The following is a 26,103-nucleotide window of genomic DNA, read 5'->3' as shown; positions in this document are numbered from 1 at the left end:
ATCAGTATTTTATATCATAAAAACATAGTTTTAGGATTGTATAAATCATGTTTATGTGACATTTAAATTGTTATGCATGTTTGAAACTTTGATTACTTTATTCTGAAATTTTTTAACAGTTATAAGAATTATTGCGGAATTTTAGAAGTCTTTGAAAAGGAAAACCGAAATCAAAATTAATTGGAATTAAAATCAATTATATTAGGATGATGTTGGGGAGTGACAACTTCTTCAACCACGATAGATCCGAAGGGATGCTAAAATTATCAAAGGATCAAAAGTTAAATTTGCTTATAGATTCATTGGTCGTTTTGATGTCTATCAGTTGGCATTAAAAGGCGGCGACCGGTCCGCTTGCCGCCGTCTTCGACTGGAGGAGGCGGAGGTGCCGGCGGTTCCGCCGGAGTTGAGACGCTTGGCTTCTCCTTCGTCTTTCCTGAACGTTGTCGAGGAGTAAACGCCGAGTTAGAATTGCCATTAGGAGGGTAACAAGGAGCGACGACCTCAACCGGGGGTGTGGTAGAGAGCTCTCTTCTGTGTTGACTCGAACCGTCGTCGACTTTGTTGACTGGGCTTTAGCGTAGACTGCGGCTTCCGAACGGTTGCCCTGCTCTTTGTTCGAAGCCAAATTGGGAGCCAAAGGCATGATATAGGAGGAGCAAGCATAGGGTAAAAGAAAGCACCATGGAAATCGACGTCGCCATGTCTACAAGACTGGTGATATATAGTGAGTACTGTTCACGAGGTTAAGTAGCTCAGGAGCTCCTAAACATATGAGAAATGCACACACATGGCAACGACGGTTCGAGTCAAGACAGAAGGAGCTCTCTTATGTGATGCTAATGTGTCTTGTTTACTTAGCATATGATTTTGTACGCATGTATCAGCTCACTCATCGGGCGGCCCAATGATTTCTCTGGTGCTCAGGCCTTGGATCTTCCAACTCCTCTCAGTTCTCATGCTATCCCTGTTTCCTTCTGTGGAAGCAACTCCTTTGTTTCACTGCTGAGCAGAAGTAAATTTGACTTAGGAGAACTAATTCACTGATATACTGACCTGGCATGCGATCCATGAAGAACTCGAGGTGCGGGAAGTTTAGGTTTCAGTAGCAATCATCATGGACAAGCATGAGGAAAAAAGCTGTCTCTTAGATTCCCTTTGGTGCAGTCTCAATCTCAACCTTTGTCTTCTATAGCAAGCGATGCGCCTAATTCCGCCATTAATTAGAAAATGCTGGCAGAGTCGTACAATGCGTTGAATAATATTTGTCGGTGGCCACTTTTGTTTTCCTTCTCTGCATATAATTGCCTTCATAATGAGGCAAAGACAAGAATTGACTTTGTTGCGTGGGGCTGACTTGGAGAATCTGATGTGAAATGTTGTGCTAGTGGCTATGATCTCTCAGCTGTTTGGAGTACTGTTTCACCAGGGATAAAATGAAGTCAAACTTGCATTTGTTAGGAGTCGAAGGCAACAAAGAAATAGCATACCAGGATCTTAGATGGTTCATCTGCTGAAAATCCATCTTTTCTAAGCTGCATGTAAAGCACAAGGAACTCCTTTTTAGTAGCAAGGAAAAATAACACATGATCTACCCTTTCCAAGTCTCCCTAAGATTTTTTTGGCTTTGTGATGAAATCAATAACATTTTATTCACTTCCTAAATAACAATTCATGATGCTATTTAAGTCCAAAGGCTGATATCAATGCTTCAAACGAGGCATATGCGCATAGCTTGGAAGAATGGACTTCAAACCTCTAAAAATTGTCCCCTTGGAGAACAAGTTCATCTAAAATGTGGCATATGACATCCCAATGATTTCATGATGACCGAGAGCCAGTGACTCCCAACTTTTAATCGGGTCCACCACGGCAGAAATTTGAGCTTTAGTCCTTTCTCATTGTCCCACCTTTTCTTAGACTTTTTTTTTTTGGAGGGGTCCTTACAGTCACACAAGAAGAAGATATCGTCTAGTCGCAATCTTTTCCAGCGTAAGATCAAATCCACCAACTATTATATGAAATTAATAGCACAACCTTTGTTATGTGCTCCATTCCGGCGGCTGAGATCCGACAAAGTCGTTGACCTGATGCTTAACCTGTTGCACGCATGTCAATATCCCAAACTCATAAATCACCACGTGGCTGCCTTGAACCGGTCAAGAGAATGGAAATTTCGATCGTCTCAATCAGACGGGTGACCAAGCTCTGCCGTGGGAGACGACATTCTTCATCCTTATCCTTCCCACCTTTGTTTATACGCATGTGGTTAGCTATGATCAGTGCATCTGACGAGGGCTTGGTGACTGTTCTTTCATGGGGAACTTCTGCGGGGGTTCTGCTAAATGCGCAAACGCCTCTTCTCCTAGTGTTTCAAGTGAGGAATGCTTCTTTAGATATGTGTTCTCGTTGCCTGCTGCTTTTTTTGCTCCCTGCTTGCTTTCAGTTTGCTTGTTTGCCTCTTCTTCTTCTGCAATCTTTTCATCAGTTATGAAATGAAAACTGCAAGAAGAAAAAGTTGAAGTAGAGGCGACAAAGGTGGGAGGGGGAGAGTGGTAGATGATACTTACGATTGTGGGCAGACCTGATATAGAGTTACATGTAATCTTATATACTGGGAGAAGTTGCGCAGGGTAGCAATGCTTCCAGGTACAGCAGGTGTGAAGCCCATGTTCGAAGCACTCCCCAACCTGCCTGCTTCTCTGGGCATAGATATGGGATAGTAAAGTGTGAGATTATTGTTAGGTCAAGAACAAATTCAGGTGACTAAGCTCAAAACAAAATTTCCAAATCATACTGAGAGAAGAAATTACGATGTCTTGTCATTAGTTATTTTCTTTATTCGTCTGTTTGATATGGCTTTCATGTTCCTTGGAGATGATTGAATGCATACAATAACGCACTTTGATTTTTAGGACACGAGCTAATTCTGTCACTAGGTTACTAAATTATAGAAACACAAGGATGTGATTGATGAGGCATGCAACATTAGATTCATAAGCATGCTTCTGATGATAATCTGGGATATGAAATTTCCTAATAGACCATTTGTGATCCATTTATCTTGTTCAAGTTCTTCAGCAAGAAAATAGCATTACCGATTGCAACACTTTTCAGCTCCTGTATCACCTTATATATTGTAATTTCTGGAATTCCTTGTGACATTATCTTCTCCTTTTCCATGTACCCAAAAGGACTGCAATCTTAAAAGGACATGTGACCTAATAGAAAGCAGATAAACATCACGGTTTACTTAGACCTTGATTTTTAGGCATCAACAAAGAAATAGGAAACCGAAAAAGATTAACTAGAGATTAGAAATACTCATAGGTCTAAGTATCTGAATGCTGGGGGCAGATTTCTATTATGGGAATGCATCAAACCAGTCGGGGCACCAACATGTCAGCTAAATCCACTACGACCTAAATCTGAACTGTCTAGGCGAGACTATGTTCTCAATCAACTCCAGTATTCTCTCTCGTCACACATTTTAGAATTTTGAGGTATTCAACATGCTAAACACCATTCCATTGTTAATGTTAACAGTTAAATAATTTGAATTATTTTTCCAATGCAAGACATGAAAAAGCGATGAACTTCGACAATGAGCTTTTTTTGTTTAAAACAATTTTAGTCATGATTGTCTGATGAACAACACATCAATGTTTGATGATGACTCTATACAATGTTACTAGGAATTCATTCTTTATATACCTTCATGGATCTGTCTATCACCACATAGTTGGATTTATGCATTCTTCTATTGCATTTTTATTTTGCCACAAATGCCTTACAGATTTTCAAAGCCAATTTCTCTTTATAAAATGGAAATTTTGTCTCCAAGATCATTCAAATTGAAAGAAACTATGACTCACATGTAATCTCCAGAGAATCCACAGTCCATCCTAAGTAATTTTATTTCGAACAACTCATCCAAGATAATTTCAACAGGGTTGCGAAGTCCTTTTTCATCATTCAAAAGTGAGGCAGCAGCTACTGTGAGTCTGAAGTCCTTCAGCTTGAATGACCTCAAGACTGCCACCAAAAATTTCAGCTCCAATTCATATCTAGGCGAGGGAGGCTTTGGTTGCGTCTTCAAAGGGTGGATCGATGAGCATACCTATGCCCCTACTAGACTAGGAATTGGCATGGTCGTTGCCATCAAGAAACTCAAACGAGAAAGCTTTCAAGGACACAAGGAATGGCTTGTATGTAACCATTGCACCTTCTAGTGGCAAGAGGTTCTTATATGCCTTTTCAAGTTCCAGGTGAGCTTAACTTTCACTGTTATGTCTGCAGGCAGAAGTGACCTATTTGAGCCAGCTTCGCCATGACAATCTAGTAAAGTTAATAGGCTACTGTTCAGAGTCTGATAACAAGCTTCTTGTCTATGAGTATATGCAGAAAGGCAGCTTGGAGAACCATTTATTCAAAAGTATGTTTGCACTTTGTCATTAGCTTCAAGTCCTCTGTTAGCTTCTTTTGCTTCGCCACAATATTAGTATTAAGAAACTAGCAAGCAAACATCTTCTGTCTTCCATGGTATCAAGACTCAAGTTCAAAGATAGACCAAATTAGTCATTAGAGATTTTTTTTTTAATCTGTTCTTGAATCCAACTGCATCCAACACGTCTAATGAGTCTTTAGTTCAAGTTAACTCATTCCCTATGCTGTTTTAGTAGTACTGCAATGGATAAACTCATAATCTGAATGATCTTCTTGGTCCGTACTGATTAATGAATGTAGCTTGTTCTGTGTAGGAGGGGTACAGCCTATTCCTTGGTCAACAAGAGTGAGCATTGCCATCAACATTGCTCAAGGATTGTTGTTCTTACATAGCTTAAAAACCCAAGTCATATTCCGTGATCTAAAGGCTTCAAATGTTCTCCTTGACTCGGTAGTTTCTGCTTGGACAACCAGCACAGCTGATTTAGTATTCTTAAGTATTTTAGGACATGATGAATCTTAGCTATCTAAATTACTTGCAGGATTTTAATGCTAAACTGTCAGATTTTGGCTTAGCTAGGAATGGCCCTACCGGAGATAAGAGTCATGTTTCAACTAGGGTAGTTGGAACTCACGGCTATGCTGCTCCAGAGTACATTGCTACTGGTAAGGCCTCCTCGAAAACCATAATGTGCTTTTCCTTGTTGGCCATGTTAACTCTGCAATGTTATCAAATCAAACAAAATTCTGAAACACGATTCTCTGGTCATTGTTGCATACAGTTTTGGACATGTATTTCTAATATGTGTGTTGCTAAACCAAGAGTTTTGTTGAGGTCTATAACCTATTAAAGCTATAAATGATGCATGTGTTTCCATGAGAAAAGTTGAAATGTTAAGTGGATTCGGTCAGTAACAAAATGCTACATGATCCAAAAGAACAAAAGAATGTACTTGGACTCCTGAATTGCTACTTGGATTTTGTCCTTCAATTTCTCTGGTTGATTCCCATATTCTATCATAAGGTCTTTGAAATTCGATTAGTCTTATCACCGCTGTAAATTTACTTATACCATCAAAGATACAGCAACACATACAAAATATAATTTCATGATGCCAAAATATATAAAAGCAGTATACTTGTGTACCCTTTTAACATAACCATCTGAATTTTTTGATGAAATAATACAGTCATCTGTATGAAAAATAGCTTTGCTCATATAACTACTAAATGAAAGTCAACTAGGGGCCAGGGATTGAATTACCTTTGACGATAAGCAGTTCTTGCCACCTTCTTTAACTCTGCCATCAGATCCTGCAAATAATTTTTTTAAACAAATGAGAATTGATTCAATTTTAAAATCTTTTTCAGATTATCTTGCATTCAAACCTGTAAAATATTTATATGGCAGGTCACTTGAGTGTGAAGAGTGACATATACAGCCTGGGAGTCGTGTTGTTAGAACTGTTATCAGGAAGGCGAGCAGTGGATGAAGATAGGGGATCCACAGAAGAGGCTCTGGTAGACTGGGCAAAGCCATTTCTGAACGACAAAAGGAAGCTGTTGAGGATCATGGACACAAGACTGGAGGGTCGATACTCGAAAAAGGAAGCCCAGACAATTGCTGCTCTTGCCTTGCAGTGCCTCCATGTAGATCCCAAGAACAGGCCTAACATGACAGACATCCTTCCAGTCTTAGAACACCTCCGAGCACCTAAAGACATGACTGCACTTCGCATACATTCAAAGGCTTAGTGCAGCGCTTCATGTTGCATGCTATGCTAGGAGAAACCTGAGGCAATCCAAGGATGAACAGATAAACAATCTGGGTGCTCTCATAATGTGGTGGTGGTCAGAGTCTTCTGAAGCATCACAGAGTCATACAGAGGATAGTGAGACCTGAGCAAGTAATTCAAGGTGCCTTGTTTTACTGAGTATGTCTTAGAACTCAGGAGCCATGATCTGAGATAAGAATTGCTTGTATTTGATAGTATATGGGCATGGAGACAAGCAACAGGACATCTTCATTGTTTCAAGGGCACACCTGCTGAGATAATGACAGACATGAAGTACATATCGGTCTATATATAGATTTCTGAGAAGTCAGAAATAAATGAACAACAGGTCAACGAGAACAAAGATCAGACGGTCATGAAACACAAACACTGACTCAAGTGCGAATAGGATAAGGGTTTCCTACTCTGTGTGTAATGATTTTTTATATCTGGCATTTATTGAATCTTATAAGGACTCACTTTGCCATCATGACCTTCACAAATTCCTCGTAATTAATCTGGCCATCACCATCAACATTGGCCTAGAGGATCATCTCGTCGAACTCCTCATCCATCAGAAGTGTATCTATCTTGAGGTACACAACTGAAAAGCAAGGTTAAGCCCTGAGAATGCAAATTGTTTCCATTGGATACAGAGTGGTCCAGAATAAGCAAATGGTTTCCATTACCTATTAGTTTCTTTTTTCCACTTTGAACTATAATCCCAAACAAAAATTACAGGAGGTATGCAATAGATGTCTAAAACCAAAACCTACCAAAGAATCAAGAAGTCTTTTAAGAGATGCTCTCGAAACAGGAAGCCAATGGATCACACGGAGTGGACAACAAACAAGGACACAATCAATCATAAAGAGAGCAGAAAACTACTGCTTCCAGTTATCAACAATTAAGCTCATGGACCACTCTCTTCACGTGTCTGCCTCATCGGAGAAATCCAGCAATCTGATTTAGAATTCAAAATTAATCCTGCTTATGTCATAATACTGCTTACATCAAAACAACATTACTGTCCTCTTGATTGTCCAATTCAAACTGTCAAGTACAATCGAATTCATATTCATGTGAAAAGCTTATCATGCAAAATCAATTACAAGTTTCACAATTACCTCAGGTCACGAAGAAAATATTATGAACATTATTCACTAATATAGTTAAATATATACCAAATCCATCAACTATAAGTTTCTCAACCTGTTCAGGTCGAGACCAAACAAGCAACAGAAGCATTTTCTAATAAAAAATGAACATTTACTAAATCATAGTTTCAGGTTGCTAGGCTACTGGCAACCATCTGTCGTTAGAGAAGATAGACACATAATGAGAAGTTATGAAGTCATTAGAGTATGGCTCATGTTGGTGTCAGATTTTCAGATATTCTTATATACAAATATGCTTCTTCTTTTTTTTCCTAACAAGCACTGTGTTATAAATAAAATCTGGCATGTTTAACAGTAAGAATTTTCAGAAGTATTTGTCTGGTTAAAAAAGAAAATTGCTTATTCCAACATAGTGAATACTACTTTCCAACAACTTTGATGTCTACAGGCAAACATATATCTACCTTTTGGATTTTCTGCAACTAATTAAGTGTGCTTCCTCATATAAAGCATCCCTAGAGCTTTGAAGGGCAAAAACTGAGACTCATTAGTCCAAAGTGATGTTCGGCCTTGCACAATTGGCTAATTAATTAGTTCAAAACTATTATTTTCTATTTCATTGGATAATATATAATATGTTATATACAGATTACCTATTATATGTACACCAACATGCTAACTACTATGATGCCTCAATAAAAATAGTAGTTGATTCATCAACAATAATATTAATTGATTTATAGCTGATTGGTTAATCAGTTAGATGGTTTATTAACCTCCTCTCAAATATAAAAAAAATGAAAAAGAAAATCGACTGCTGTGAAAGGCAAATAGATATTCCAGACTTGTATTGTCGATAATGATATGTTCTACTTTTCCAACAATTAGTAGTTGATATAGCTATTTACAGGGTGGTTAATGAAAGTAAAGGCGACCGTATAGATCCTAGCATCTATGTAAGAAGTCAATGCTGCCTAATCAAGACACATCCACATCCATCTATGCCATCAACGGCACAGCAGTAGAACAGTGATAATGATTACCATACAACTAGAGATTGTGTGCTATCGTGAGTACGCTTCGCAGACAACACGTTCAGGATTTATTGAAAGGACATCTACGGCAATATATCTAAAAAGCACCATATTTCAAATCAAAGGAAGAGGATAATTATTTAAGATTGTGCTAAAGCGCTTGTCAAATAGCTGAGAGACTATCCATCAAAAGAAAGGGTCATTCCCAGACACGTAAGATATTCTAAAGCACAGATCACAACACAAAAATATCTAGATGGAAGAATCGAGCAATCCAATTGATTCATCAAGAAAGCATCGAGATCCGATCCTAAGAAGTCTCAGACCAATCGAGAAAAACCAACAAAAGGATATAGGGATTTGAAAACATCAAGCGATCGAAAGAGGGATCTGACCATCGCCATCCTTGTCGAACAAGCTGAAGGCCTCCTTGAACTCCGCGATCTGCTCATCGGTGAGTTGCTCCGCCATGTCTCCTCCACTCAACGGTGATCGATCCAAACAAAGATAGAGACAATGAGGGACTTCTTCGTCGGGCGAAATAGATCGAGATCCAGAGGAAGAAGCGATAGGCCGCGAGCGCTTCGTGCCCGAGTTCGGAGGAGTTATCCTGTTTGCTCCCTCCCTTTGCCTTTTTATGTTAAGGTAATTTTACATATCTATCCTTCCGAGTTTTGAAATGACATATTTATTCTTATGAATTCGAATACAAGTATATATGCCCTTCAACTATATACAAAGAAAAAAATATAAAAAAATTTAATCACCAATAATTATTGGGCGAATTTATAGAAAAAAATCTTACTTTCTAATTTTTTTACAAAACGCCCCTATTTTAATTTTTTTAAATAATATTTTTTTCAAAATAATTATTTTACCCCTTCATCAGCTACTTCTTCCTCGTCTTTGCTTAACCCATCTCGTCAGTCACTACCTCACTTGAAGACTATAAGTAAAGGGGGATAGCTTGGCGTACGATGGAGGAAGACGATTAGCTCTTACGTAAGAGTTACAGGGAAGGGGAGAAATCTTACATGACAGAGGATAGTTGTAGATGACGATGGACCTTCGTACAAGGGTTTAGATGATGAGGATCTAATGAAAGGAGTAAAATGATCTTTTAACATAACAAGGGGGTTCTTTCAAAAAATTATAGAAACACGAGATATTTCAAAAAGTACAAGTTCTTTTTAAAAAAATTTACTCTGTGGCCAACATTATATATTTAAATTCTCTAAAATTTACATAGATCTATCAAACATTCAATTAAAAAGATAATATCTTCCTACAAGTCCCAAATGGAAGCGACAACCTGCAACACCACCCCAAGAACTCCACCACCAGCTCCTCCACCAAGTCCCTCCATATTACACTCTCCATCCACACCCCTACCCTCGCCACCTCCCAAGTCTCCTCCTCCCACGCTGCGTCCGCCCACACCTCTTCTACGGACTCTGCCATCTCCCGGCTAGCCCTCCTCCACCTCCTCCTCCAGCACTTTCGTCGAACGCCTCCGATCATCCTTACGATCTCTCGCCCCTTTAGCTCGATCACCCACGGCATCGCTTCGATCGACTTGGCAGCGTCCGGTGCCTTTTGTCTGTAACCCTCTCCTGCACAGTTGATCTCTTCGGCATCAGTAGCTCGACCATGGACGTAATGTCTTGGCTGTTGGCGTCTTTGTCTTTGGATTTGCTCACCCACGAAGAGGAAACCCATACGTGATGGCTTCACGATCCTGGATCCGACGGCTGTTGTTTCCTTCTTCTCTGCATTGAGATGCGTGCCATGTAACGAAACGCACGCTTCTGTAGCCGGACAAAAAGGTGGGTTGATGCTTACCATTCGGTGATCTTTTTGACCGATACCGAGGCGACGATATCGCGTCGAGGACCGAGACGGGACTCGGCTGCTCGCCTTCGCACTCCTTTCTTGCATCCAGGCCGTCCGATTTGATCGGCCCTGCCGATCTGACGGAGGAGGAGACCGCCTTCGCCTGGATCTCCGCCAAGCGGACGGCCTCGATGATCCGCCTCAGGGCCCTGAGGTCCTCGTCGCACTTCTCCAGAGCCCGCTGCAGCTCCCGCCGCTGGTCCGCCGCCGCCTCCGGCGTCACAGAAACCGTGATGTCCGGCAGGTCCTCGAGTCCCATCAGCCTGGCCACCAGAGCCGGCCGGCGGCGGGGGGTTTCGGGGGACGCAGCGACGACCGCTTCCGCGCCCGGTTCTCGAATGTCCTGCGGGATCATAGGGCTCCCCGGCGTCTCGCAGGAGCACCGCGAGGGCCCTGTCTGCTTATCACCATCTTCGACTAGAGGGGGCGGAGGTGCCGTCGGTCCTGACGGAGTTGTGACGCTAGGCTTCTCCTTCGTCTTTCCTAAACGTTATCGAGGATTAAACGTCGAGTTAGAATTGCCATTAGGAGGGTAAGAGGGAGCCACAACGGCGGCGCGTTTACCGGAGGTGAGACGCTTGCGGGAGGAGCTGTCACGGTGAACGCAGAGCAGGCGGAAGATGCCGGACATGCAACCGATGGTGGCGGGGCGGTTTTCCGAGCTGACTTCACGGCGAGATGACGACGCTTGCGTCGTCTCTACGTTTCCCATCCCTCGCTATCTTCCTTGGCTTCTTCTAAGTTTGCGTAGGAAGCGAAGAAGAGAGATCTGAGACGAAGAGAAAGCAGAGACCGGAGGTGGAAGGCTGGCTTTTGTGGGTGTACAACGAGCCTTCCTCCGCTAAACTCACAAGGATGCCATCTCGAGGGTTCGCCAGCCAACAGACGTATGATTCGACCCGACCAGCATAATCTATTTGATTAATCACATCAAATTAGATGAAGATGATGTATTCATCCAATCACATTAATCATAAACATATGCTCTACATCAGTCGCACGATAGAGACAGAAGGTCCAATTAATAGAAAAGAGCAAAGGAAATGAAGGTCTAATCATGAGAAGGATCAGACGATGGTACGTAGGGCATGTGCAGATGGACGGTACTGATGGAAAGCCGAGCGGTGGTCCATGGTGTCCGGCTTTTGTTGTCATCGATAAAGATTTCAAGTAAGAGGAGGTATCTTATGTCGCTCAGGTCCAGCAAAGATCGCGTTCCTACCTACGTGGCAAGCACCGATTGATCGATCTGAGTTGTTACACCTGAAGTATTCAATAATAAAAGAAATATATCGAGGCATATAAGAAAGAAAATATAAAAGATAACAAAAGGAAACTAATTACACGTCGGGTCGAGGTGGTTCAACAAACGGTCCAGCTCGGAAGGCGACCCTTTTTCTTTATGGCGGAGCGAAAGTTAGGTTTGCGAGCTTTGACGTTTCATTGGGCTCCGAGCCTTCTCTCTGGCGTCTGCGAGGAAGAGAACCCAGCAAGAGAGGAGGGAGAGAGTGTCTGTGTGTGTGTGTGTGGGTACCATAATAAGCTTCAGGCATCTACTGGTCAGTGGATTTGGAAGATGAAAACGTGAGAGAGGAAGATGTGATCACAGACAGTGTAGGGAAGAGGAGAGAGGGAGGGGCATCACGCAGGTGAATGATGGAAGGCATGGCAGCACTGTGGCACGTTGAAGACTGTAAAGGTGGTATTTGCCTGGGGATTGATGCAGAGATGATTCTAATATGTTGTACGTGATTTACTTATCCTTCGATGTAAAACACCAGTCATCCATGCACCACCATTTGATGTTCTTCGATGCTTTTGTTTCTGGTCCACAGGCCTCTCTCTCTCTCTCTCTCTCTGGATAGGAGGAATTCCACTTGTTTTTTCTAATTTTTAATTCTCATTTCAAGCTTCATATTAACTTAAACATCAAAGTAAACTTGATATATGTCTTCATGTAACATAATTTTGACATTTACATTAAAAAGAAGAGTCCAAATGAGTTAAGTCAAACCAACCTTGATATAAGTAGAGTTTGGGTCTCATAGGTGTGGTATTATAAATAAGTTAAGTCAGATAAAGCTTGATATATATCACATCAATGATCAAATTTGATATTAAGATTATTTAAAGTTGTTCTTCTAAATTCAAATCTCTGATTGTTAAATCATATTCTGATTATCCGATATGGATGTTGATTCATATTTAACTAATTTATTTTCTAAGTTTGTGTTGGGTTGGTGTGATTTTAGGTGAATATAGGATTTGAGCTAAAATCATATAAAATTAGGTATATTTTTACACTTAATTTAGTTTTTTGGTTGGAAGATTTGATCAAGTGCTAAGTTTATGTAAGTGTAATTGTATTATGAATGAGAGATAAAAAAATATATATCTATAGCTATTTTATATTGCGGTATGAGATTATCGGATTTGAGATCATGATTAAATATATCTAGTTGACTTATCAAGTGAACTTCCTTATTAGCACAATATTGACTATCACATCAATAGAACGAGGTTTTGGTATCGATCAAATAAAGATGATATATTAGATTGATATCTATTGGATCGGATGATAGCGAAGAGTGTCATATTTCCTTGAATACGTAAGCTTATGGATAGGATCAAAATATAAGACTAGGAAAATTAGGGATTGAAAATATACTTTTTTTATTATCTTATCAAATATAAAGAAACATTCCATTAATATACTAACTTTAAGTTAACTACAATTTCCAGTAAAACAAAATAAATCAGCTCCCAATAAGTGAGCTGATTTGTATGTACGATCAAATATTTTGAATTAATAAATAAAATATTTGATAAGGAAACCACATCGGGGGTGTAGCTCATACGGTAGAGCGCTCGCTTTGCATGCGAGAGGCACGGGGTTCGATTCCCCGCACCTCCAATTTTTGGACTTTTCGTTGCCAACAATGCGTTTCCATTGTGTGATGGTTTTGGTTCGGGTTTGGGCCCGCAATATTCGATTTGGAGTCTGAGCCTCTAAAAACAAGCCGTAGCCGTAATTTAGGGTTTTATTCTGCTGCTTCATCACTACCGCCGAGGAGGAAGCAAAAGCAAACGAGCGCGGATAAAAAGAGAGCGCAAACGCGAAAGGCGTAGGGTGGGGGGGAAACATTGCGTCGACCAGCTGAAGGATACGACCACCGATGGCGCTTCTGCGGCCGGTTTTGCCTCTCCATCTCCGCGGCCTCTTCGTCCACCGCCTCTTCTCCTCTTTCTCCGCCGCCCGCACTCGCCCTCCTCCCCCTCTCTCCTTCTCGCCCTTCCCCCCTTTCCGCCCCCGCCCTCGCCTGCTTTTTACTCCGAGGTCGTCCCTTTTCCTTCTCCTTCCGTTTCTTTTTCGTTCTCGGGGTGTTTTGATCAAGGTTCGGTTCTTTTTTGCTTTCTCGGTAGGACTTTGGCTGTCCAAGCTCCGAGGATCGAGTTGGGGGTGAGGGCTTTCAAGTCGTCGAGCGTGGCTTCCGAGAAGCTTCAGGAGAAAGCTAACCAAACCTACGGTTCCGAGCAGATTCAGGTGATTCCTGCTCCGTTAAACGCCACCATTTTTGTGCTTTCTTTTCTTTTTTTGGCTCAGCTGTTGTTTTCGTTATGCGAGTGGGTTTTAGGAGTTTCCACTTGTTCGAGGGTTGTAAATGGCTCTTTCTTGCTTCGAGAACGGGCTTCCTAACGCAAAACATTGGTCCGTGTTGGATATGGTGATAAGATTATTTGAAGACATGCGAACTTTGAGCAGATTGAAAATGATAATCGTTCGCACTTTTATGCCTAAAGGAAGTGGTGGACATTGTTTCATTTGACCTAGCGTTTGATGAGGAAAATGCCTTGTTGATGCACTTGTAATGACTTTTTGACGTTGAATGTTAGAAGAAAAATGAAGCACAAGTAAATACAATTAAAGTTCCGGTGATTATTTTCCAACACGAATAATTAGGTAATTAGGTGGCTGTTTTCCGACTGCTGCACTACCATACTATGTGCTTTTTGTTCTGTGATATATGTGGCTAACCTGATATGAATGTAACCTGGTTGCCATTCACATAATGCTTGTTTAGTCATTTCATCTAGTGATGGGAGACGCAACAATTTTGTGTTGTGTGTTGTATGCCAGGTTTTGGAAGGCCTTGATCCTGTCAGGAAGAGACCTGGAATGTACATCGGGAGCACAGGACCCCGTGGTTTACATCATCTGGTAGCTCAATTCTGATTTATTTGCATTTTCTGATGATATGTTTGGTCTTTGTTTTGTTCCCATTTTATTTCACTTTACCTTTCCTGTCCTTCTACCTAGGTGTATGAAATATTGGACAACTCCATTGATGAAGCGCAAGCAGGATATGCAACAAAGATAGACGTAATTTTGCACGAAGATAATTCTGTGAGCATCACTGATAATGGAAGAGGGGTATGAATTTCTTTCATAATATTATTTTATGAAGGCAATGTAAGGTTTTTTTTTTTTTTTTCCTTTAGTTATTAATATTGGCAAAAAATGCAATCTTTTTCTGAATGAAGTGTCCCATCAAAGGTTTATCACTTGTCTGAATGAGTGAACTTCATTCAAGATCAGATGCAAAAGAAGAGGAGAACAATGAAATCAAATCCTTCATAAACTGATGATGGTGTCTAATAGAAATGATGATTCTGTAGAAAACAAGTGTTAGTAACACGTCCCATTTTACAAATTTACCAGAAACACTCGCTGATTACTTAATCGGACATGTACGTTTCTGACCACATTCGAGGGGCAGTATGAAATGAAATATATACTTAGTTATTATCCTCTTTTGCTAATAGCCAACTTATTATTAATGTCACCATCATTTTCTCAGTCAATGTTCCTTGATAAGCATGTTTTTGTTCTGTGCAGATTCCTACGGACATACATCCTGTCACAAAAAAATCCTCTTTGGAGACTGTTTTGACGGTATTCTTGCTCACATTTTCTCTCTTTCTTCCAAGGGACAAAGGAAAACTCATATGTAACTTACAATGAGACTATAATTATATCTTCATTGTTAGTGGACTATTTTGAACATTTAAAATAATGCCTTAAGTTGATTAGCATGGGTACTATCATGTACATAGGGTGCATGTTAATACCTTGGTTTTTGTTTCTTCACAAAAAATACCGAGTTCATTATTTTGTCAATTTTCTAGAATTTTAATGTCTTAATTACAAATACTTGTAGGTATTGCATGCAGGAGGCAAATTTGGTGGTTCAAGCAGTGGATACAGTGTCTCTGGGGGGCTACATGGTGTTGGTTTATCTGTTGTCAATGCCTTATCTGAGGTACCCATACTCCCATCCTGTTAACTTTATACTATTTGCTGTAATTTCTCCCTATGGTTATTAGGATTCACAATATGTTTGCTTTATTCTTTTGTAGTGGTGCAAATACTGCAATGTTTGTTTATTTAAAGGACATGAAAATTTTCGCAAAATATATCAGTACAAAGGTTTCTTGGTGATGGTTTGTCTTCAATTCTGTAATTTTGACTGTCTATTTCTACAACCCAAGAAACACTTACATAGTTCAATTGACTAATAGGGTGATATCCATGTGATGTGGTCATGCTTCTTAGTCTTAAACATGTTCATCACACACTATCTTGCTTTTGATATGTTGAGTTTTGCATCTATGAGGAGCTACATAGCTGGCATTATTATTGGATTTTGTTACAAACTCCGTTAATGCCACTCATGATTTATCTTCTCTGTTCAAGTAGCTTTGATTTGCGATCCTCTCTATTAATAGTTTCAACTTTCAAATAGCCTTTAAGTTGTGATGTGCTTTCTTAAACGACTCAGCCAATTAGATATTTTACAACACCTCTATGTGCTATATTTCACAATATGATAAATGGGGCTTTTCAATTTTGAGTACAGTTTAGTCAAGTTTGTGTTGTCTTGTGTAGGCACTAGAAATAACAGTATGGCGTGATGGAAAGGAATACCAGCAAAATTATTCACGTGGAAAGCCAGTGACAACTCTGACATGCCAACCATTGCCAGTTGAAGTTACTCAGAAGGGAACATGCATAAGGTTTTGGCCCGATAGAGATGGTATGCTTCTTCTTTGTTTTCTTCTCATTCCAAAGTGGCAACTCACAATTGATGACTTTACTGTTGTATATGTCGTTTATCTTATGTATTTTTTTTTTTCATTTTGAATGTAGTGTTCACTACTTCCATCATTTATGACTTTAACACAATTGCTGGACGAGTTCGGGAGCTTGCTTTCTTGAATCCTGAGGTATAAATTCTCCAACATTTTTCAGCAACACATTTTGTCATATATGAATTTCTTTATTGTCCTTGACATTTAAGCTAGTCTTCATTGTAAACAGAAGTTGACTAACTCGAACATCAATAAATTTTCAGCACCCAAACTTAGTTGCTTCAAGCACCAATGTCTTAGCTTGGGCTGGTCACTCCTGTATTTGTTTGTGCATGTTCATGTGTGAGGAAATGAGAGATGGGAGTTGTTTTCTTACACCAGCAGGACCTGCTACTTCTTGTCCACTAATACAGTGTCAATTGGTAATGCAATTCTTTAGATATATTTGTTTTACATAAGAGCAACCATGTTGGATTTGCCATGGGAAATGAGTGATTACTATTTTCGAGCTTGGTGAAACCTAGTTTTATTATCTTATACGTGGTACGATATAAAGTAAAACATGGGCCTAGTCTTCACTGTGCCTATTGCATTTCATCTGTGTACCATTTAGCCTGTCAAAGCTTTGTTACATTGTGCATAGTACTTTTTGGGACTGCTGAAAAGTCATCACAAATGCCTCTCTATGCCAAAATGTATACAGGTTTTCTTGGTGCACTGGCATCTCTATTGTGTTGATTGATGTGAATGTGGCCCATATTTGCATTATTTCTACTGTATTTTTGTTTGTAAATACCAAAAACCACATGCATTGGCAATTTGGCACTTTAGTTGTGCGGGTATGCTAAGTTTTGCAGTGGTTATGTGGGCTCTACATTGTGATCTCAAGTAGGGTCCATTCATATGTGCACCATATTGGGCACCTTGATGGTGCCAGGTGAGTACAATGTTGTGCCTCTGATCATCATTATATCCTGTTTACTTGATTCTGCTAATTATTGATGTTTTTATTAAATGATAAGAGTAATCATTTCCACGTGTGATATAAAGTTCAAATACCTGCATGAACATATTAATCATTTTCTTGTACTGTATTAATTGCAGCTTACTATTGCTTTGAAAAAGGAGGGTGACTCAAAAGAACAATACAATGAGTATTGCTACGCGGGTGGCTTGATTGAGTATGTTAAATGGTTAAATACTGATAAGGTTTGTACTTTTTACCTTATGAAGTACAATTTATGAATACTTATTTTCCCAGGGCATTCATTCAATGTATTGACAGTGTTCTCCCTCATATTCTATCTTTCCTTTAGAGTAGGTTATCTGAATGTGCCTTTTTTGTGTGAATGTATGTCAAGAACTCTAGCTTTCCATTGTAATACTAAAAGATAGGTATGTTAATTTTCCTAGTTCGTTTCTAACATTTTGCATATACAAATAAATATCCATTTAATAAGACTTCAATTTTATTAGATGTTGTTTTGATATAATCCTAGAAGTGGCTTATTATTCTGTTGAAGTGTCTTTCCTGGTCCATCACATAAAGAGCATCCTTTTTCAGGGGTCTAGATAATTAGGACTACAAGCCCAAAAAAATTTAGGAAGTTATTTGAGGAAGTTTAGATGAATTTCTGGTTTCAGTAGGGAAGACCAAACAATGAATTATCAATTTTGTGATCACTTGGAGAGAACCAGTTACAAGTAGTAAAACTGTTCATGGTGCTGGGTGAGAAATATATATTATGTTGCTGTTAGAGGTAGAAGGATCGGGAAAGATATTGTAGATACAGTGGGCCAAGACAAATGGTCCACACCTTAATGTAGTATGTAGACCTTGCTGCATCTCAACAGAGGATAAATTAACTCACCAAACTTATGTAGTTGCTTATGAGTTATGACTGTTATTGCGGTTATGAGCTTAACAAGGATATATTTTCCACTTGCATGTATGATTGGCTCATTTCTCTTTCCCTCTGTTGTTGGCTCAGCCCTGCAGGGGATGTCAAGCACACTGTAGAATCGATGGGGCCACATAATTCCCTATTTTCTATCATATGCTAATATTCCTTTTCTGACTTCTTCTTGTTCTTAATTTTAACATTGATTGTCTTGTTTTCATTTGTATAGTTGAGTTGAGTGAGAGGGGGATGGGGGAGGGGGGATGAAATGAACTTGTTGATTCATGTCATTTCTGTAACTTTTAGTTACCTGGTCATTGAAAATCTGTTTCCACAGCAATCCCTTTAATATATATGCTGAAATTTCATCATTTTCCGCAGAAACCAATTCATGACACTGTTGCTTTCAGAAAAGAAACAGATGGAGTCACAGTTGATGTAGCCCTTCAATGGTAAAGTACTTTCTTTCTTGCATACTGCTATATCAAGATTAAAGTCTTTAATCTCCTTTGTCAATTTCTTTCAGGATGCCCTTAACATGCCAATAATCTGTTCAATTCTTTTTAATTCCATTGCTTATCTTTTTCTCTTGCTGTATTTGTGTTGCTGGTAATTGATGCACTTTGTTTTATCAGAAGAATATGTTCTAAGCTTCATCCATTAATGTTCTCAATCATGAATTGGAAGCACCAGGATTAGGTTCTTACTGTCTCCTCAAACAGGTGTTCTGATTCATATTCGGAGACAATGCTTGGATATGCTAACAGCATCCGCACAATTGATGGTGGCACCCATATAGATGGGATGAAAGCTTCATTAACGAGAACTATCAACAACCTGGGGAAAAAGTCCAAAGCTATGAAGGTATTTAATTTTCAATAATTGATTCATGTTTCTATTGATAGAATATATAAAGGGATGCCTTCAGGTATAATGGGTGGAGAGGGTCAATTCAATATGAAAAACAGATATTATCTAGAACAGTTCAGCAGAAGTTAGACTGTGGTTGTTTCTGTAGCTCTTTGTAATAACAATTCTTTATAAAGGCAGGAATTCAATTTTGGATAAGTTCTGTTTCCTATCACCTGCAGACAAGCTTTATTTGATCAGTTGACCTTTCATATCATGAATCATATTTTATTTATTCTACAAGTTCACCGTTCATCCAACATGTTCATAAGCAAGGTCTTCAATTTCGAATAATACCGTCCGTACCAGTCTGCCAGCAGACCTGTACATGGACCGCTCGCTACCGGGTGGTATATATATATATATATATATATAGGCGACGTCGTCTCATTTTTTTTTGCGACATTGGCCCGTGTGGGGAGAAGAGAGGCGACGTTGCAGATTTTTTTTACTTTTATATATAAATATATATATAAATAAAAGATTTTTTTACCTATATATATATATATATATATATATCGAGTGGTATATACCGAAACATACCGCTCAGTATACCATATCGAGCGTATCTCGAAACTCCGGTACGGTATGATATTTCAATCCTAAGTGAGAAAGTCTTCTGATAATTTCTTTTAGCCTGGTATTAGGTTCCATATAATGGTAAAAGAAAGTTGAGTAACATATGATATTTTTCAATAGAATCATGGTGGAATTGGTTATGGTTACATAAATATGTATCTGTAACATTCTGTATGTGTCTTGCAGAGTTTTTGTCAGAAACTATTTTTGGCTTCATTGAACTAGGGTAAATTCCAAACATGTGAATTTTTGTCTGGTCACAATCAGTGTGATTTTTACCCAATAGAAAATTTTGATGCCTTTTTTTTTTGTGGTGGTGCAATTTGTGGTGTATGTTAAAGTACTTTTTATATTTAAATGTCAACCAGTAGATGTACTTTTTATATTTATATGTCAGCAATTTGGACTTTTTTTGTATATTTTTGTGCTTTACAATTTATACAAAAGATCCTGTGACAGGATAAGGATATTAGCTTAAGTGGAGAGCATGTAAGGGAAGGATTAACATGCATTATTTCTGTAAAGGTTCCAAATCCAGAATTTGAAGGACAAACAAAGGTACTCTTGACTTTGTGCTTGGAAAAGTATTTGAAGTGTCTTCTGTAGTTTCTTTCGTTTCATATATCTGACTAATGCTAGATGGCACGTTGCTTGTTAATATTGTATCTTATGTTCTTATGAGATAGACAAGGTTAGGAAACCCTGAAGTACGAAAAGTTGTTGAACAATGTGTTCAAGAGCATCTTACCGAGTACCTGGAGTTACATCCGGACGTGTTTGAGTCAATTCTTTCTAAAGCTCTCAATGCTCTGAAGGTATATTTTTTTTACTGTTGCATGTAATATTGTTGCTTTGTTAGTTTCATCGAGAACATTTTCACTATTTATTAATGCTGACATTTTAACAGCAGCATCATTTCTCGAGATAACTTGCTTTTTAAATAAAACATGCATTTTATATTGTTGCTACTTCAGTAGAGATTACTCAAAATGATCACTTGTTATATTTGTTATACAATTTTTGTTGTTTTACATATAATTGTAGAGTTACACTTTTTATGTAGGCTGCCATGGCAGCAAAGCGCGCTAGAGAATTGGTGAGATCAAAAAGTGTGCTGAAATCTTCTTCCCTTCCTGGAAAATTAGCTGATTGTTCATCTACAAATCCTGAAGAATGTGGTAACTGTCCATGTGTCATGTTCAATTTGTGATTGAAGTTTACTAGATTCAATTATGGATTTTTAAATTTCTTATTTTCTGTTAAAGTGTGCTTATCATGCCAAATATTGGTATTAAAGGTGGTTTTTTAACAATATAATGTAATTTTCAAAAGTTCAAATTTTAGTACGTTGATGTTGCTAATCCACTGTTGGTGCTTGTTCAGTTGCTTGGTGCCTTCTTCTGCAACCTGCCTCTAGTGTTGTGCCACAATTCTATTTTTGAGATATCCAACATCTAAGTGAAATTGAAAGATTAGTTTTGGACTTAACCATGTCTTGAACATATATTTCAACAATTCGTGTATAGTTTACTGATATTTCATTATTCTTCAGCCTATAAAGTAGGACAGATCATTATATTTGCTCTTGACATATCCATGAAAACATTGGGCTCTTGTTTCACAGTGCACTCTTGACTTGTTTCTTAAAAGAAATATTGGGAGGTTGTTAGTTGACAGCCAAAACAATTTAACCAGTCTGTGATGCTTACCTGTTCATTTGTCATAGTTGCTATCAGAAGGATTCATTAAGTAGTAAAGGGGATGTATTAACCATGGAGACACTTGTTAGAAAACTCTGTAAGACTTCCATGCCAGTACTGTTGTCTTCTTTTCTTATGCTGTAGTATCTTGGCATTGTTGTTTAAGTGCGTTTTCTTAAGATGTATCCTTAAGTCTTCCACTTGTAATGTAGAACATAATGTTATGAATTATGGATTTAAAACAAATGAAAACATCAAGAGTGGCTTTAATGTGAGAATTTTCTGGCACTTCTCCTTTATTCTACTGTTTCCAGTATTCAGTGTCTTGGTTGTATTTCTTGGTATTGCATTTTCTACTGTTGCTGCAGCAAATTTCATTCATTGATCTACAATTTCTTTTTCTTATTTACTGTATTGATCAATATTTTCAGAGATCTTTATAGTGGAAGGTGATTCAGCAGGTGGCAGTGCCAAGCAAGGTCGTGATAGGAGATTCCAGGTGAAAGTTCAATTTCTTTTATGACTGAGCTTTTATTAGTAAGGACAGAGAGAGGATATGATTCTATGCATGTTGTTTGAATTATTTTATGACCCTTTGTCCTAAATTTACTAAAACAATTTAAAATGTTATGTGTTGTTCTTGTTTCCCTTCTGAAAGATGCATGTATATATACCCTCTCCGTAAGTCTTATGTTTTGGTCCAGTGCATTGATCTGTATTAGATTAAGTCCCATCAAGTGATGTTTTTCTTGCAATCATATTTCAAATGTTGATAAGTGATGACAGACTACTGTCATGAGCAGAATTCCACGTATGTCATGAAATATGGATTGCTTGACGAATCATTTGGGTCCATTAAAGTACATTATTTCAGATAGGGATGTTGAGCATCTAATGTTGAATATTTACCTGTCTGTCATTCCTTTTGATGATCACTGTCAATGTTTATTTAATTCAGACATGTCTATTTCTTGTTGTATTAAATATCTTTCTATCATGTAGCAGCTCAGAGTCATTTTTCATGGAGTCGGTATCTTTTTATCATGTAGCAGTGTGGATTCATATATTGTACCTAGCCTTCTGCTTATCAAACACAAGTTTCTACCTTAATGCCATTATGTAACAACTAATTGTATAAAGTGGGGACATTGAACACTTCAATCGGGTTTCTGAATTGGAAGAACTCATTATGTTATGTATGCATTATGAATTTAAGATGTGCCACTAATTGGTGAAAGGATAACCTTCTTATCGTCCACTTTATGTTTACTGTAATTTTGCAATTTTGAGTTGCCTACTTTATTCTATATGAGAGTTTTCTTTTACCTGATTGTTCTCTTTGTTTATCGGGTCATAGTTCCGTTCATCACTTTCAGTTGTAAATTATTTGCACTAAACACTCCTAAAATTTGAACTATCTCAACAATTCTTGCAGGCTGTTTTGCCTTTGAGGGGTAAAATACTGAACATTGAAAGAAGGGATGAAGCAGCTATGTACAAGAATGAAGAAATTCAAAATCTCATTCTTGGCCTTGGTCTTGGTGTAAAGGTTGCATCTGCACACTTCCCGTGGATTTGTCAGCATTCAAACATTCTTGCTGATCAGAATGTTTCATTATCCAGGGGGAGGATTTTAGGAAAGATGCCCTTCGATATCATAAGATCATCATTCTCACTGATGCTGATGTGGATGGTGCTCATATAAGAACCCTTCTGCTAACATTTTTCTTTAGATACCAGGTGCGCTGTAGAATGCTACTGTTAGGGATTTAACAGCCATGTTATTGTTAAATTCCAAATTCCATATAGGTAGAGTTATAACTGTATGATGAACACTGTTGCTGCAGAAAGCACTCTTCGATGAAGGTTGCATCTATGTTGGTGTTCCTCCGCTTTATAAGGTGCACACTCCACTTTCTTGTGTGTACAAGAAATTTGCTATAAATCTTTTTTTCCTTCAATTTCTTATCTAATCATCAAGTATCAGGTTGAGCGTGGAAAACATATACACTACTGTTATGATGACACAGAGCTCAAGCGCCTCACAAAAACCTTCCCTACGAATTCTTCATACAATATCCAAAGATTCAAAGGTAAACAGAGAAATAAAAAGCAAAAACAGAACAATCATAAGAAGGAAAGTGTTTAGAGGCATTCTGAACCTGCAAATCATTTGATGTTTCTCATGTATGCTGCTGTCGCTACTTGTATGTCTGCTGCCAATCTTCTTTGAATTTTTAAATGGAAGCTAACATGTATGCTGACCATGTCATTTATCAAAAGTTTCTGTTGGAAATATGATTTTGTAACAAATACTGGTATCTTTATCTTTTCCAAAATATCCTTTTTGAACTTCTTTATAGAACAGAACAGATTGTTCTTTGGAATGCCATGTTACTGCATTTTTATCTTTTTTCCTTGTGTGTGTTTTTAGAAAGGTAGTTTGCATAAACAACGATACCATGGTGCAACCAGAACTGCATTCTTCACGCAACCAAATTAGTGAATATTGCTGAAGATGTACATAAATTAAATACTTGACCAAGTTATTTTTCTAATTGTCCCTCATTTGAGTTTTTTTTTCTTTGCTTTCTTGTTCAGTGTTATGTCTCACTTAAAATGCAAAAATGGTGCCTTATTTTTCTCTTAGTCTCCTTCATGGCATGCTACATCTACTTAAACAAAGTTACAATTTCATTTACCAAGTTATGTCACATTCTATAACTACAAGGAATATCTGTCCTATGTCCTCTTTTAAAAGACTAATGACACATTCATTATTTTGGAAATAATAGGATTAGGGGAGATGATGCCATTACAACTCTGGGAAACTACACTTGACCCAGAGAGAAGGCTACTGAAGCAGCTAGTAGTGGAAGATGCTGCGGAAGCTAGTGTTGTGTTCTCTTCACTTATGGGCACTCGTGTAAGTAAACAGATGCTATGTTAAAGTCTTGTTCTGTCTGTGTTTAATTTGGTAAACTAATTGTTAACCATTTTATTTCATTTACAATTGAATATATTGCTCCTTGAGGTCCCTAATTTGTTATCATTTTCTTTTAGGTTGATGTTAGGAAGGAATTGATACAGAACTCTGCAAATATGATCAACCTGGAACACCTCGATATCTGAGGATGACTCAGTAACATGTCTGACAACTCTGTAACTAACTGGCCGTATGCCTTGCCCAACTATTTTGGTCCATTCGTGTTCCATTCCTTTGGTTGGCTTAATTGGTGTTTTTGTAGGGAAAGGAGCAAATGGAGATTGTTGGCTACTTAATAGGTTTGTACTTGTCTGTAGCTTACATATATTTCTTTTAGTGAATCCTTTTGTTACGCAGCCTTTATTATCTTTTCCCATTATCTTTGTTTCCATGTAGGTATATTCTCGGCCTTTGTTTGGTTTGAGAACTAATGAAAGCATCTCGTCTTCCTTGCTTCCTCTTTTTTTACCTTATCATAATGATGTTATCTTGGTCAGTATTAGTTTTGCATTATGAGAACTGCAAGAAATAACATATTCATCATAGATTTGTCTTGCTTGTCTTTGGTTCATCTGGATAGCATATAATAATCTTTATTTTTTTTGTATTCGGCAGAATTAAGACTGGTTTGGGCTTCAAGTGCAGATTGGACAAGTACGTGTCTGACAGAGTCCGATAATATTACTTTTACCTTTTGCTGCCAAGACTTTGAAGAAGCCTTTTGCCATTTACCCTCCTCTATTTGTCTTATGTATTATCATGGATAGTTTTTGAACAATGTTGTACTTTTCCCTTATTTCAAGATCTTCCTTTTTGTTTCTTTCTACATAGGCAGTTATTAGTTCAGTTGGTCTTAGTATATTTACTTCAAGAGATCTTCCACACCAGCAGGAAAGCATACTCTTCAGGTTCTGCTGCGTAGATCAGATATAATGTTTTAGCTATATCACGAGGTGATCATCTGACAGGCTCATGGCCATACTACGTCTATCTACTATGTTTCTATTTCAAGTTGAATTTTTTGTTTGTTTGTTTAAATGGGTAACTAAATGATATTCCCATGCTTATCATCAACTGTTGTTTGCCTCTGAAGAATGCACTTAGTGGATCACCTGCCAACTGTTTGATTATTTACCCGCATGATAACCTGTTCCTCATGTGCAGATTGTCATCAGTATTCCTCAATGCTATGGCGCCACTGATCCGCATTTGCTACTTGGGAGAACAGAATGAGCATATTATCTGTTGCAGAAATCTCATCAGATCCACCCTTCACTTTTCTGATGTTAACAACTCTAATCGGGGGCCACAAAATCCACATAAGATATTGCAACCATCAATAGGTTTATGCGAAAAGGTTTCTTAATTGTTGACTTCTCTGATCTGCCTACATGCCTTTGTCAAAAAGGAGAAGGGTGTCGGTATGGTTTATTGGATCAAGAATCCATTTCTATCTTCCTTTAAATTAAAGATGCTACTCAAATCTTGATCACATATGTCGCAGATAAGTAATGCATGGATGAATACCTTTTTCATCACATTAACTGATCTAGATGTGTGAATGTATTCTGCAAATGAGTAGCATTAATTCTTCGCCACTTGCAGTCTCTGC

At 38.3% G+C, this 26,103-nt stretch overlaps 4 protein-coding genes and 1 non-coding gene across 21 annotated transcripts; 3 read left to right on the top strand and 2 right to left on the bottom strand.

Moving 5' to 3' along the window:
* Window positions 1-237: 237 nt before the first annotated feature.
* LOC104000606 (uncharacterized) lies at window positions 238-8,997 on the bottom strand. Of its 6 annotated transcripts, XR_010480473.1 has the most exons (6): window positions 8,769-8,993; window positions 6,702-7,184; window positions 5,836-6,493; window positions 5,711-5,760; window positions 1,057-2,702; window positions 279-977 (listed from the first exon to the last, which is right to left on the bottom strand). XR_010480473.1 is itself a non-coding variant. In XM_065086684.1 (4 exons), the coding sequence occupies exons 1-4, from the start codon at window positions 8,823-8,825 to the stop codon at window positions 2,393-2,395; spliced, it is 324 nt and encodes a 107-aa protein (XP_064942756.1). In that variant the 5' UTR covers window positions 8,826-8,997; the 3' UTR covers window positions 1,736-2,392. The 6 variants fall into 6 exon arrangements, 1 of the variants encoding a protein (XP_064942756.1); XR_010480469.1 differs by lacking the exons at window positions 6,702-7,184; window positions 8,769-8,993 and having other exon boundaries at window positions 238-977; window positions 1,057-1,417; window positions 1,491-2,702; window positions 5,836-5,973; XR_010480468.1 differs by lacking the exons at window positions 6,702-7,184; window positions 8,769-8,993 and having other exon boundaries at window positions 241-977; window positions 1,057-2,470; window positions 2,571-2,702; window positions 5,836-5,973.
* Window positions 2,241-6,530, top strand: LOC135583145 (probable serine/threonine-protein kinase PBL3). Of its 2 annotated transcripts, none has more exons than XM_065086682.1 (6): window positions 2,241-2,377; window positions 3,952-4,208; window positions 4,300-4,435; window positions 4,761-4,897; window positions 4,989-5,112; window positions 5,858-6,530. In XM_065086682.1, the coding sequence occupies exons 1-6, from the start codon at window positions 2,317-2,319 to the stop codon at window positions 6,199-6,201; spliced, it is 1,059 nt and encodes a 352-aa protein (XP_064942754.1). In that variant the 5' UTR covers window positions 2,241-2,316; the 3' UTR covers window positions 6,202-6,530. The 2 variants fall into 2 exon arrangements, with proteins under 2 accessions (XP_064942754.1, XP_064942755.1); XM_065086683.1 differs by lacking the exon at window positions 2,241-2,377 and adding an exon at window positions 2,617-2,762.
* A 642-nt stretch (window positions 8,998-9,639) lies between the features above and the next one.
* LOC108951450 (uncharacterized) lies at window positions 9,640-11,136 on the bottom strand. The gene is made up of 3 exons (XM_065085277.1): window positions 10,831-11,136; window positions 10,216-10,749; window positions 9,640-10,142 (listed from the first exon to the last, which is right to left on the bottom strand). Exons 1-3 carry the CDS (start codon window positions 10,976-10,978, stop codon window positions 9,640-9,642), a joined length of 1,185 nt encoding a protein of 394 aa, XP_064941349.1. The 5' UTR covers window positions 10,979-11,136.
* Window positions 11,137-13,107: 1,971 nt separating this feature from the next.
* Window positions 13,108-13,180, top strand: TRNAA-UGC (transfer RNA alanine (anticodon UGC)). Its single transcript has one exon. It is a non-coding gene; the product is annotated as a tRNA-Ala (tRNA).
* Window positions 13,181-13,312: 132 nt separating this feature from the next.
* Window positions 13,313-25,796, top strand: LOC135583135 (DNA gyrase subunit B, chloroplastic/mitochondrial-like). Of its 11 annotated transcripts, XM_065086675.1 has the most exons (25): window positions 13,313-13,603; window positions 13,690-13,810; window positions 14,405-14,485; window positions 14,585-14,698; window positions 15,164-15,220; window positions 15,486-15,587; window positions 16,214-16,361; window positions 16,475-16,551; window positions 17,521-17,625; window positions 18,699-18,769; window positions 19,040-19,181; window positions 20,265-20,363; window positions 20,492-20,620; window positions 20,869-20,983; window positions 21,937-22,004; window positions 22,941-23,054; window positions 23,129-23,245; window positions 23,353-23,406; window positions 23,493-23,598; window positions 24,301-24,431; window positions 24,569-24,681; window positions 24,754-24,790; window positions 24,888-24,983; window positions 25,107-25,145; window positions 25,656-25,796. In XM_065086675.1, the coding sequence occupies exons 1-21, from the start codon at window positions 13,443-13,445 to the stop codon at window positions 24,635-24,637; spliced, it is 2,181 nt and encodes a 726-aa protein (XP_064942747.1). In that variant the 5' UTR covers window positions 13,313-13,442; the 3' UTR covers window positions 24,638-24,681; window positions 24,754-24,790; window positions 24,888-24,983; window positions 25,107-25,145; window positions 25,656-25,796. The 11 variants fall into 11 exon arrangements, with proteins under 11 accessions (XP_064942747.1, XP_064942752.1, XP_064942750.1 ...); XM_065086680.1 differs by lacking the exon at window positions 24,888-24,983 and having other exon boundaries at window positions 24,569-24,654; XM_065086678.1 differs by lacking the exon at window positions 24,888-24,983 and having other exon boundaries at window positions 24,569-24,667.
* Window positions 25,797-26,103: the final 307 nt, after the last annotated feature.

The sequence above is a fragment of the Musa acuminata genome, chromosome BXJ1-10 (assembly GCF_036884655.1).
Source record: "Musa acuminata AAA Group cultivar baxijiao chromosome BXJ1-10, Cavendish_Baxijiao_AAA, whole genome shotgun sequence".
Lineage (NCBI taxonomy): Eukaryota > Viridiplantae > Streptophyta > Magnoliopsida > Zingiberales > Musaceae > Musa > Musa acuminata.
The sequence above is the reverse complement of the archived record's forward strand: the minus strand, read 5'-3'. Positions and strand labels throughout refer to the sequence as shown.